At 42.4% G+C, this 12,429-nt stretch overlaps 1 protein-coding gene across 5 annotated transcripts in view; it reads right to left on the reverse strand.

Annotated features, from left to right (window-relative positions):
• Positions 1–12,429, reverse strand: part of MAGI3 (membrane associated guanylate kinase, WW and PDZ domain containing 3) — a 309,538-nt gene that overhangs the window by 66,863 nt on the left and 230,246 nt on the right. For all 5 annotated transcript variants that reach the window (XM_044283486.1, XM_044283484.1, XM_044283483.1 and 2 more), the window contains exons 8-10: positions 7,006–7,112; positions 6,737–6,925; positions 2,190–2,798 (exon numbers count right to left, since the gene is read on the reverse strand). In XM_044283486.1, coding sequence (XP_044139421.1) covers positions 2,190–2,798; positions 6,737–6,925; positions 7,006–7,112 — 905 coding nt within the window. The remainder of the gene's footprint in view (positions 1–2,189; positions 2,799–6,736; positions 6,926–7,005; positions 7,113–12,429) is intronic.

Raw genomic sequence — 12,429 nt, forward strand, 5'->3', positions numbered from 1 at the left:
TAACAAGTTGATCAACGCTCGTTTAAAGGACCTTCCACGTTGGCTGATACAAAATGAAAGAGGGATGAGCAATCACAAGTACGATCATTCATCCTCACAATTCAGTTTGCATATTATTGACAGTGTAACCCCTAATTACATTTGAGGAGAGTTGATGCCCGCATAAAAGATCCGATCAGATGACCCATCGTTGCCATATTTTACACTGGGCAATAATCTGTAATCTATGGATCATCTGCCTGTGTAAAAGGGCCTTTAGGCTTGCCAAACACAGTAGACAGCTGGACGTTTGGTTAAATCTATTGCTTCCAATCACCCATATACAAGGGTGCTTAGCCGACTGTGCATGCGGTCTCAATAAGAGAAAGCTGCTGCCAGATACTGTACCTCTTAAGAAAAAAAGGATCAGGCAAGTTGAAATCCAAAATGTCAGATCCTTCTCACTCCTGACACCTTCCATCAGGGGAGAGTTAGGAGGCTCCATACCCATTTAATGGTCGACTGTTCTGCCAAAATCAGTAGGTTTAGATGGTATTAGTAAAATATGTATGACCGCCTTAAGGGTGTTTCACATTGCCAAATGGCACTGTATTTTTGTCACATGGCCAGTTACCATTTGCCATGCGAGAGAGTACCTTAATGTCCAGTTCCATCAACCAGACTTCAATACATAATCATACAAACTGAAATCTACATAAAGTACCAAATTTGATCTGGAAACTTACGTTTATCACATACAGTATTTAAAAATGGTGGTCCGCTTTTGATTGAAGCTTATTAATACACACCCTACTCTAATATGCTGAACGGCACATTCATGATGTCTTAAAGGGGTTGTCCGGGTTCAGAGCTGAACACGAACATACCCATAATTTCACCCAGGCAGCCCCCCTGATGTCATTTCATGCTCTGATGCGCTCCCTTGCCCTGCGCTTGATCGCGCAGGGCAAGGGCTCTTTTATTTACAATAACACACTGCCGGGCGGAGGCTTCCACCCACCAGTGTGTTCAGTGACGTCACCAGCTCTGATGGGCAGGCTTTAGCGATGCCCTAGCCGTTTTACAGACTAGGGCAGCGCTAAAGACCGACCATCAGTGCCGGTGATGTCATTGGGCTCACTGCTGGGCGGAAGCCTCCGCCTGGCAGCCCCATGGAGAGCCAGGAACCTCACAGGAACTCCAGAAAAAAATGCCTTTGCCCTGCACGATTTAGCGCAGGGCAAAGGAGAGTATCGGAACATGAACTGCTCCGATGCTTAAGTCAGGGAGGCTGCCTGGGTGAAAATGGGGATATGTCTGGGTTAAGCTCTGAACCCGGACAACCCCTTTAAAGAAGACTAAAGAAATACTGTATATAAAAATAATGGACTGACTGGAGTATGGCATAAGTAAAAATCCAATGTATAATGACTGAGCTGACATGAAAGAGATTATGCTGCATACAAGGACTACAATAATAGAATATGCAACAAAGTATGGCATACTCTCTGCACCAAACCAACAGGAAACAATCATTACTATAAAAATGTCACTACACTTGTTACAACAGGCAAATCCTATTAGGTGCATAGTAATTTAATGAGGTTAGATCTCATCTAGGGTTCCTCCTTCAGGTAATTATGAGTCTTGATTTTTGGACTTATTATTATGCCCATGTGGAGACAAAGTCATCTAGACATGATTAATCAATATGGATCTGTAACAACACAACAGAACTGATGTGCAGCTGCAAAAATACCAGTGCATTCTAAGGTTCTTATGTGACATCAATGTAAAAAGAGATTTCTCATCCACACAGTGAGATTTCTTAGTTTTAATTTTTCAATTCAATCAATGTTTCAATTCAGGCCCCCCCTCCCCCCCATTATTTTGACCTTAGGAACTTCCAGATGTTAGACTCCCAACAAACAAATATTGATTATGAAGTCCTAGAGAACCCAGCTAAATCACCATTAAATGAGTTCTGCCAATGTACTAATGCCCAAGTCCTAGAGAACCCATCTAAATCACCATTAAATGAGTTCTGCCAATGTACTAATGCCCAATATGGGGGAGGGAAGATGCAGATCAAGTTAGATGTGGACTGGCGCTGTACAAATTTATGCATTTCCATGCTATATTGTAACTTAAAAAAATTAAAGTCATGTACACAATGCACAGTAGAAATAAAATACTAGCATTCAACTGACCTCCTCTTAACACGAGTAATGGCACCTCAGCCCCAACTGGAAATTGCTTCAGGACTTCAACAACTTGTATATGTGTGAGATTTTGCACATTCTGATGATAGATTTCTTTTATTACATCTCCCTTCTGAAGGCCAGGACACCACTGGCTATCCAAGATCATTTTGACCTTTTGGCCCATTGCACTGTCAGCAATAGCAAATCCAAAACCCTTAGGTCCTTTTAATAAAGGAACAGTTACAAGCTCTGGCGGTGGGTTCACAGTTGAAGCCATAGATGTCCTTTGATCCTGTATCTCAAGTGAAGGACCATTTAAACGCCCATTGACTAACACATGGCCTGGTTTTCCATTTTGATCCAGAACAACCAATCCCGATTTCAAGTCCTGACTTCCCATGTTTTCTCCTTGAGTTGTCATCTGCCCATTGATGATTGGTGGGGCATTGGTAACAATATCATTTACAGGATCATCACTGTCTTCAGGAAGAGGGTATCCACGGCAGAGGGTCATATTCACATACTGGTTAATTGGAATCAGCTGGAACATCTGGACGACTTCTGCATGAGTGTGACCAAGGACACATGTTCCATTTATGTCAACAATAACATCACCTGGCAGAAGAAGAAGACTTATGAATTCTATCATACAAGCAACTCTTAAAACCCTTAATATTATGCATCTTTATTTCATCTCTGTGATATATATGAATTTCATGTATATACTCCATAATTTGTGAGCCCTGAAGTTTTGCCAATCCTGGAAAGGCTTGTGATATATACAGAGGATATAGCTTGGAAGTCAATGTTGCATGAAACCCAGTTCTATCTAAATGCCGATTCCATTTTACCATTTGAAATGTTTCTATACCAAAGCTCATTCCTCTGCTGATTGCAGAAAAGTCAGTTTATTCATTACAGTTAATAAGAGCGGCAAGATGGATTTTGGGAGGACATTATTTCAGGCTCTTGATGGCTAAGTGCTGGCTTCCACACTGATGCAGTTCATTTCCTAAGCTGCAGTCATTACTTTAACCCACTCGTTAGTATTTATGGGAGAAAATCCAAGAGAAAATATATGGTTTTGAGTGAAAGATTATTTGAAAAGTAAGAGAAGTAAAATCACGAATAGTCTTAGAATGAATCCACACGATGTGGTCAAATCATAGCAAAAGTGCAACAAAATAGCAGTCGATTTTGTACAATTTACTGCAAAAAAAGCTATTTGATCTCAATATCTGAACTCACCCTTAGAATAAATATCATTTTTAATGTAACCCTACAGTAAAAAAAACAAAAAACTAAGAAAAAGGCATCTCACTGGGAACAAATCATCTATCTAAATAAATTAAGGTGACCACCGTCTAGAAAAGATGCAACCCTGAAAGTCCAGAACCAGGGGCGTAACTACCATCGGGCCCAGGCCAATAGGGGGCCCAGTCTTAGTTGGGATCATCCCCTCTTCTACTGGGGGTGAAAACTTGGTCAGGGCTCTACCCTCTAAAGCAGGGGTGCACAAAGTTTCCTGGTTGGGGGCCACATTGCCAGACTGAACCAATGACGAAGGCCGAAATTAAAATTTAAAGGTGTATTAACAACTGAAATATTGTACTTATGGCATATTGAACACACATTATACAGGGAGTGCAGAATTATTAGGCAAATGAGTATTTTGACCACATCATCCTCTTTATGCATGTTGTCTTACTCCAAGCTGTATAGGCTCGAAAGCCTACTACCAATTAAGCATATTAGGTGATGTGCATCTCTGTAATGAGAAGGGGTGTGGTCTAATGACATCAACACCCTATATCAGGTGTGCATAATTATTAGGCAACTTCCTTTCCTTTGGCAAAATGGGTCAAAAGAAGGACTTGACAGGCTCAGAAAAGTCAAAAATAGTGAGATATCTTGCAGAGGGATGCAGCACTCTTAAAATTGCAAAGCTTCTGAAGCGTGATCATCGAACAATCAAGCCTTTCATTCAAAATAGTCAACAGGGTCGCAAGAAGCGTGTGGAAAAACCAAGGCGCAAAATAACTGCCCATGAACTGAGAAAAGTCAAGCGTGCAGCTGCCAAGATGCCACTTGCCACCAGTTTGGCCATATTTCAGAGCTGCAACATCACTGGAGTGCCCAAAAGCACAAGGTGTGCAATACTCAGAGACATGTCCAAGGTAAGAAAGGCTGAAAGACGACCACTACTGAACAAGACACACAAGCTGAAACGTCAAGACTGGGCCAAGAAATATCTCAAGACTGATTTTTCTAAGGTTTTATGGACTGATGAAATGAGAGTGAGTCTTGATGGGCCAGATGGATGGGCCCGTGGCTGGATTGGTAAAGGGCAGAGAGCTCCAGTCCGACTCAGACGCCAGCACGGTGGAGGTGGAGTACTGGTTTGGGCTGGTATCATCAAAGATGAGCTTGTGGGGCCTTTTCGGGTTGAGGATGGAGTCAAGCTCAACTCCCAGTCCTACTGCCAGTTTCTGGAAGACACCTTCTTCAAGCAGTGGTACAGGAAGAAGTCTGCATCCTTCAAGAAAAACATGATTTTCATGCAGGACAATGCTCCATCACACGCGTCCAAGTACTACACAGCGTGACTGGCAAGAAAGGGTATAAAAGAAGAAAATCTAATGACATGGTGTTCACCTGATCTGAACCCCATTGAGAACCTGTGGTCCATCATCAAATGTGAGATTTACAAGGAGGGAAAACAGTACACCTCTCTGAACAGTGTCTGTGAGGCTGTGGTTGCTGCTGCACGCAATGTTGATGGTGAACAGATCAAAACACTGACAGAATCCATGGATGGCAGGCTTTTGAGTGTCCTTGCAAAGAAAGGTGGCTATATTGGTCACTGATTTGTTTTTGTTTTGTTTTTGAATGTCAGAAATGTATATTTGTGAATGTTGAGATGTTATATTGGTTTCACTGGTAAAAATAAATAATTGAAATGGGTATATATTTGTTTTTTGTTAAGTTGCCTAATAATTATGCACAGTAATAGTCACCTGCACACACAGATATCCCCCTAAAATAGCTAAAACTAAAAACAAACTAAAAACTACTTCCAAAAATATTCAGCTTTGATATTAATGAGTTTTTTGGGTTCATTGAGAACATGGATGTTGTTCAATAATAAAATTAATCCTCAAAAATACAACTTGCCTAATAATTCTGCACTCCCTGTATACCATTAATGTCTAGTTACACTTCCAGGACTCCCATCTAATCGGAGAAACACATGAAAAATACATGTGAGGAACCACAAGACATAGGCATACAGGTCTGTTACCAGATGGTTGGGGGCCGCACAGAATGGTATCAAGGGCCGCATGTGGCCCCCGGGCCGCAGGTTGTGCACCCCTGCTCTAAAGGAACAACTTTTAGCAAATGAGGCAGTGGAAAAATGAAAAGGGTTTAAGCAGAAACCCTTCAGTCCTGTGTGGGGGGCCTGGTTTGATTCTTGCTATGGGGCCCTTACTTCTCTATGTACGCCACTGTCCAGAACTAATAGAGTTCCTGACATACTGGACTCAGCTCTTCAAGAAACTAAAGGAGGTGGTAAGAAGAGCATAACATTTAGAGGTGGGCCCATAGATTGCTATGGGTGCCATATAATGGATCCATAAAACAGCATAAGATACATGTACCCTTTATGCTAATTAGGTCTCCTGTTTTAGTAAAAATGTGTATTCCCATGAAATAACAATGCTAGGACTCATGTTGTTATTCCATCTGGAAATGCATGTACGGGGCTGTATTTGGCTGTAGATTGCATCAGATCGACCACACTCCTTCATGCACCCTATGGCAGGCAGAGAGGGTCAATGGGCATTACCATTCCAACGTCAATAAGGTGTGTTCCTACAGAGTCTGGTACTGTCAGCACTAATAGGAGTGTGTCAGAATGCCGTACCACGTCGTCAGAAGGAATAAAAGAGCATCAGCACGATGGACAGTAATATAAGTTGTTCCAGAATGGGTAGTGCATGCGGGATTACCAAGACGGGTTCTCTTTAAGGTGAACCTGTCGCCAAGAAAATGCAGTAAAATCTGTAGGCAGCTTGTTAGACAGCAGAAGGAGCTGCAGGTTTTTGGGAAAAGATTCAGTAAAACTTGCAATTGTTTAAATCTCTGCTCATTCAATGCACAGCAGTCCAGTGGGCGGCATTATTCTGTGACTGACAGCCTTCCATTTATGATTTTGTGTCAATGTTAATATTCTAGTAAATCCATTAAAGATGAAAACCTTTTTTTTTTTTTACATTTCAGCGTAACAAGGTTTAAATTCATCCCCCAAGATGTATACTCTGCAATTTTTCGGATTCAGCTCTACTTAACTAGTGTGTGAGCACTTCCATTAATGCTGAGCTATTGATCACATAAGTCGTATTGATAGCACTAGAGGGACATTTGTCCTAAATAGTGGATTGGAAGAGATTGACAAAATGTCAGACGCTTAGATTAATACTAGAAGCAAGGACGCATTTTCATGAATTTTTTATAGGATGGATTTATACATATGAGTACTGTGCGCGTCATACCTGGTGCTATTTTGGCGTCTTGTGCCGCCGGGCCATCCTTCAATACATTTTTCACCTGGAGAAACTCATCTGGTCGGTCTCCTCCAATGATGGTAAATCCAAACCCCATGGAGCTCTTCTTCAGGGAGGTACGCAGTATCGCCCCCTTTAACAGTGCTGGATCTCTGGTGAATGGGGACGCCTCAGACTCTAAGATGGATGGAAAACAGACATATCAATACGTCCACAACTATATACATCGATGTCAATTACTACAAATGAATACCTACCGGGATTTAGTGCCCCGTGAGATGGAGGCAAACTCAGCTGTCCAAGCTGTTTCCTTCTTTTAGCTTCTACAACTGGATTCTCAAACTGGGTTTTCTGATTAATGTGACTTAATAAAAAAAAGAAAAAAGGATCATATAATAACACTTCTCATATAGAAGATACTTCATGTTATACACGTCACGTAAAAAAAAAAAAAGGAAGGAGCCCAAACCTTCAAACAATTTTTTCAAAAATTTCAAAATATTGGTACATTTTTACAAAAGTAGAAAACTGTAAATAAAAATACATGATTTAAAGTCCTACATGGATGTTGATACAAGTCACTGGTGAAAATTCTAGACATAGCATTTTGGGATCTTTAAGACAATATCATTAAAGTCTTGAAATCCATAAATGCTGGACTGCGTCCAATAGGGAACTGGACTGTTAATACAAAATGCACAAGATCTTTTCTTTCTACCTGTCTCCACGATGTTCGGGCAGATTATCGGTAAGGAGCATTAGAATGAATGGTCATTAGCCATAACCTGCCAGTGTAAAGGTGCCGCCAGGCTCGTCCACCTGGGTAATCAGATCGTTTCTGTGGTCACCTAAATCATTGATTGCCGGCAGCAGATTGTGCCGTCTAAACCGCACTCTGATGCCAGCAAACAATGATTCTGTACAGGGACGAGCGATGGCATAATGTGGAAGAGATTACTGCATGTAAATGCATGTCTCCTCCACCGACGAGCAAGTAATTGTCAGGAAGGAAGCGCTTCCTTCTCAACAATTGTCTGCTCCATCGAATCAATGATAAATGATAAAGGGAAACGGGAAATAATCTTTCCTCCACTGTTTGCTAGTCTGCAGAATTTTCTGATGCTACTGAAAAAGTCTTGTCGAAAACCTGCAGAGAACACGGCTCTTTGCTTGGAAACTAGCTAATGAGAAGATAAAAAGGTAGGACGTAACATTCTCCCACCACAGATGAGGTGGCTGCTGCTCCAGCCAGTTGCCTTACAGGAAGACATAGGATTGTCAGGAAGAGGAAGGGCCATGACTGAGCTTCTGGGATACATGGAGAAGATTTATTTATATATTTCTAAGTATTACTCGTAACATAGGACAAAATAAGATGAAAGGAAGAGTTTGGATTAAAAGGGTTATCCAATTGCTCAAAACTCCCCCCCCCCCCCCCCATGTGCCGGGCCCCTCACCGGTAATATACTTACCCTGCTCCACTCCTGGTCCCCGCACCACCGCTGATGCTTCTCCCTGTACACGGATGAAAACATCCAGTGTCGGGGGAAGCAGCCCATGGCAGGCGGGGACGAGCCTCCCTAGCATCGCGGGTGCCTGTCATTGGCCGTTTCCCTTGGACACTGGATGTTTTCATCCGTGTACAGGGAGAAGCAGCAGCGGCGGTGCGGGGACCAGGAATTGCGCTGGGTGTTGGATAAATATATTACCAGTGAGGGGCCCGGAACATGTGGGAGGGGTTTGAGAAATTGGATAACCCATTTAAGTGCTATTTTTTATATGCTCTTGCACATTTTCACTGTTTTGCATTCCTTTAAAGTTATATGAATAAAATGTACATGCCCAATTTTTTCTTTTTTTTTCTTTAGACTTGCATGCTGCTGTTTGAAGAAAAAAAATAAAAATCAGGGCCTCAAAATCAAATAAGCCCCACCACCAGGGAAGAACTGGCCATAGAACCTACAGGGACATTTACAGGTGAGCCGAGCCCTCTTCACGGCCACAAAGGATTAAATTAATATTAGGAGCATCAGATAGTTATGCACCTGGCCAACGGCCCCAGGTGCCTTCCTGAACTCAGGGCACTTTCACACTAGCGTTTTTCTTTTCCGGCACTGAGTTCCGTCATAGGGGCTCAATACCGGAAAAGAACTGATCACTTTTATCCCCATGCATTCGGAATAGAGAGAAATCCGTTCAGGATGTCATCAGTTCAGTCACTGAACAGCGTTTTGGACAGAGGAAATACCGCAGCATGCTGTAGTATTATCTCCGTCCAAAATTCCGGATCAGTTGCTGGAATGCCGGATCCGGCATTAATTTGCATTGAAATGTATTAGTGCCAGATCCGGCATTAAAAATAGAGCAATGCCGGATCCATCCATCCGTATGACAAACGGAGAGACGGATTCATTCTTGCAATGCATTTGTGAGACGGATCCGCATCCGGATCAGTCTACAAATGCTGTCTGTTTGCATGCAGATTGCCTGATCAGGCAGGCAGTTCCAGCGACAGAACTGCTAGCCAGATCACTCTGCTGCAAGTGTGAAAGTAGCCTCAAGTGTATCACCATAGTTGAATACTGTGGTGAAGACCGCAGTACTTTGTGCTGCACAGTTCTATTTGGTTCTGATCAGGCGGTATTTTGTGCTGCACTATAGTATTGCAAGCCCCACCTACTTGTGTTGCCCTGCCATTTGTCAATTTGAACCTACCCACAACATGGGTCCATTTTTTTTCAGGGTCACTTTAAAGGGAACCTGTCACCGGGATTTGGGGTATAGAGCTGAGGACATGGGCTGCTAGATCACCGCTAGCACATCCGCAATATCAAGTCCCCATAGCTCTGTGTGCTTTTATTGTGTAAAAAAAAAAAAAAAGATATATATATGTAAATGGGGCTACTAACGTTTCCGGAGCCCAGCCACGCCCCGCATACTCCGAATCTCCTCCTTGCTCCCCGACGTCACAAAGCTAGAGCGCCGTAATCTCGCGATGTGCGAGCTAGTGCATGCGCAGTTTGTTCCCTGAGGCTGATGCCAGCACAGGGAAGGAACAGTATTCCGACACTGTGCATGCGCTAGCTCGTGCATCGCAAGATTATGGCACTCTAGCTTTGTGACGTTTGAGAGCAAGGAGGAGATTCGGAGGATGCAGGACGGTGCTGGGCTACTTCACATTGGGCGTGGCTGCGCTTAGAGTCAGAGAACGCTGGACTCATATCTCACAGGACTCATCTAAGGTTCATTTACATATCTATAAAATTGTTTTTATGGAGACTGGGTATTGCGGATGTGCTAGTGGCAATCTAGCAGCCCATGTCCTCAGCTCTATACCAAAAATCCAGGTGACCGGTTCCCTTTAAGTTTCCAATCCACCCCTGTGCACCACTACCAAACCACAAAATTAATGGCAACTACCAAATTTATTTACATACTGTTTGCGACACTACATTGCTACAGTCGTGGTCACAAATTTGAAAAACAAAAAGGTTATATGACCGCACTGTTTATCAGGCAGGTCACCCAGAGCAGTGAATTAATGTAGCGAGCGCAGATTCTCCGTCTCACTGTGATGCTCCCAGACTCTTCCTTCACAAAACTGTCACCATGACTCGCACGCTCAAATTAAGTAGCCTCCCCTGATATTTCTACCAGGGAATTACCAGTGCAATTACACATTTAGCAATTCTTGACTAATGTTCTACCCTTAATGAGTATAGAGATCATTAACTCCTTGATGAATACAGAATACAGATATTTAGGCAAGCTGGCTCTGCATTTAAAAAATAAAGCCTTTACAATTAAGCCTTTGTCAAGTATTCTGTACAATCCTTCTTCCATTATATAGATTCTATAGGTGTCATAGGAAACATCGATTTTGCCTGCCTCCTCCACAGTGCATACTTGTTTCCTTGTACTATAGGGATTCTGTACAGAAAAACAATTGGACGGTAGAATGTGCAACAAGAAATACTGTGGCACGCTGGTAATGCATTATGCTTGCCTATTTTGGTGATCTTTTATGGTCCGGTAAGACACATGGAAGATGCTGCTGTACAGGATACTGCCAGAAGCACAGGAATAAGGTGTCTCAGAGGATGCAAATTAGGAAACAAAAGGATCCAAACCAAGTGTGACCCTTCTTCAAAGACTAGGGCTTGCGCCCATCGATTATTGAGTGAATATATGTATTGGAGTCCCAAACAATGTGTTTTAACGATAAAATACTAATATCTTAGATGGCTTTAACCTTGAAGCATGTTATCCTGGACTTGTTTTGTTTTTTGAAGGAGGTCGTGCTTGCTCCAGATCCATAGTTACTAAAATTTCCAATTTTGACAAAAATATCCCATTACTTGGGCTGTGAAAGGGACGGATCTTGCATACAGTTGCAAGAAAAAGTATGTGAACCCTTTGGAATTATATGGATTTCTGCATAAATTGGTCATAAAATGTCATCTGATCTTCATCTAAGTCACCACAATAGACAATCACAGTCTGCTTAAACTAATAACACACAAAGAATTAAATGTTACCATGTTTTTATTGAACACACCATGTAAACATTCACAGTGCAGGTGGAAAAAGTATGTGAACCCGTGGATTCAATAACTGGTTGAACCTCCTTTGGCAGCAATAACTTCAACCAAACGTTTCCTGTAGTTGCAGATCAGACGTGCACAACGGTCAGGAGTAATTCTTGACCATTCCTCTTTACAGAACTGTTTCAGTTCAGCAATATTCTTGGGATGTCTGGTGTCAATCGCTTTCTTGAGGTCATGCCACAGCATCTCAATTGGGTTGAGGTCAGGACTCTCACTGGGCCACTCCAGAAGGCGTATTTTCTTCTGTTTGAGCCATTCTGTTGTTGATTTACTTCTATGCTTTGGGTCGTTGTCCTGTTGCAACACCCATCTTCTGTTGAGCTTCAGCTGGTGGACAGATGGCCTTAACTTCTCCTGCAAAATGTCTTGATAAACTTGGGAATTCATTTTTCCTTCAATGATAATCTGTCCAGGCCCTGATGCAGCAAAGCTGCCCCAAACCATGATGCCCCCACCACCATACTTCACAGTTGGGATGAGGTTTTGATGTTGGTGTGCTGTGCCTCTTTTTCTCCACACATAGTGTTGTGTGTTTCTTCCAAACAACTCAACTTTGGTTTCATCTGTCCACAGAATATTTTGCCCGGACTGCTGTGGAACATCCAGGTGCTTTTGTGCAAACTGTAAATGTGCAGCAATGCTTTTTTTGGACAGCAGTGGCTTCCTCTGTGGTATCCTCCCATGAAATCCATTCTTGTTTAGTGTTTTACGTATTGTAGATTCGCTAACAGGGATGTTAACATATGCCAGAGACTTTTGTAAGTCTTTAGCTGACACTCTAGGATTCTTCTTCACCTCATTGAGCAGTCTGCGCTGTGCTCTTGCAGTCATCTTTACAGAACGGCCACTCCTAGGGAGAGTAGCAGCAGTGCTGAACTTTCTCCATTTATTGAAAATTTTTCTTACCGTGGACTGATGAACAGCAAGGCTTTTGGAGATACTTTTATAACCCTTTCCAGCTTTATACAAGTCAACAATTCTTAATCGTAGGTCTTCTGAGCGCTCTTTTGTGCGAGGCATAATTCACATCAGGCAATGCTTCTTGTGAAAAGCAAACCCAGAACTAGTGAGTGT

Source organism: Bufo gargarizans, chromosome 3 (assembly GCF_014858855.1).
Source record: "Bufo gargarizans isolate SCDJY-AF-19 chromosome 3, ASM1485885v1, whole genome shotgun sequence".
Classification (NCBI taxonomy): domain Eukaryota; kingdom Metazoa; phylum Chordata; class Amphibia; order Anura; family Bufonidae; genus Bufo; species Bufo gargarizans.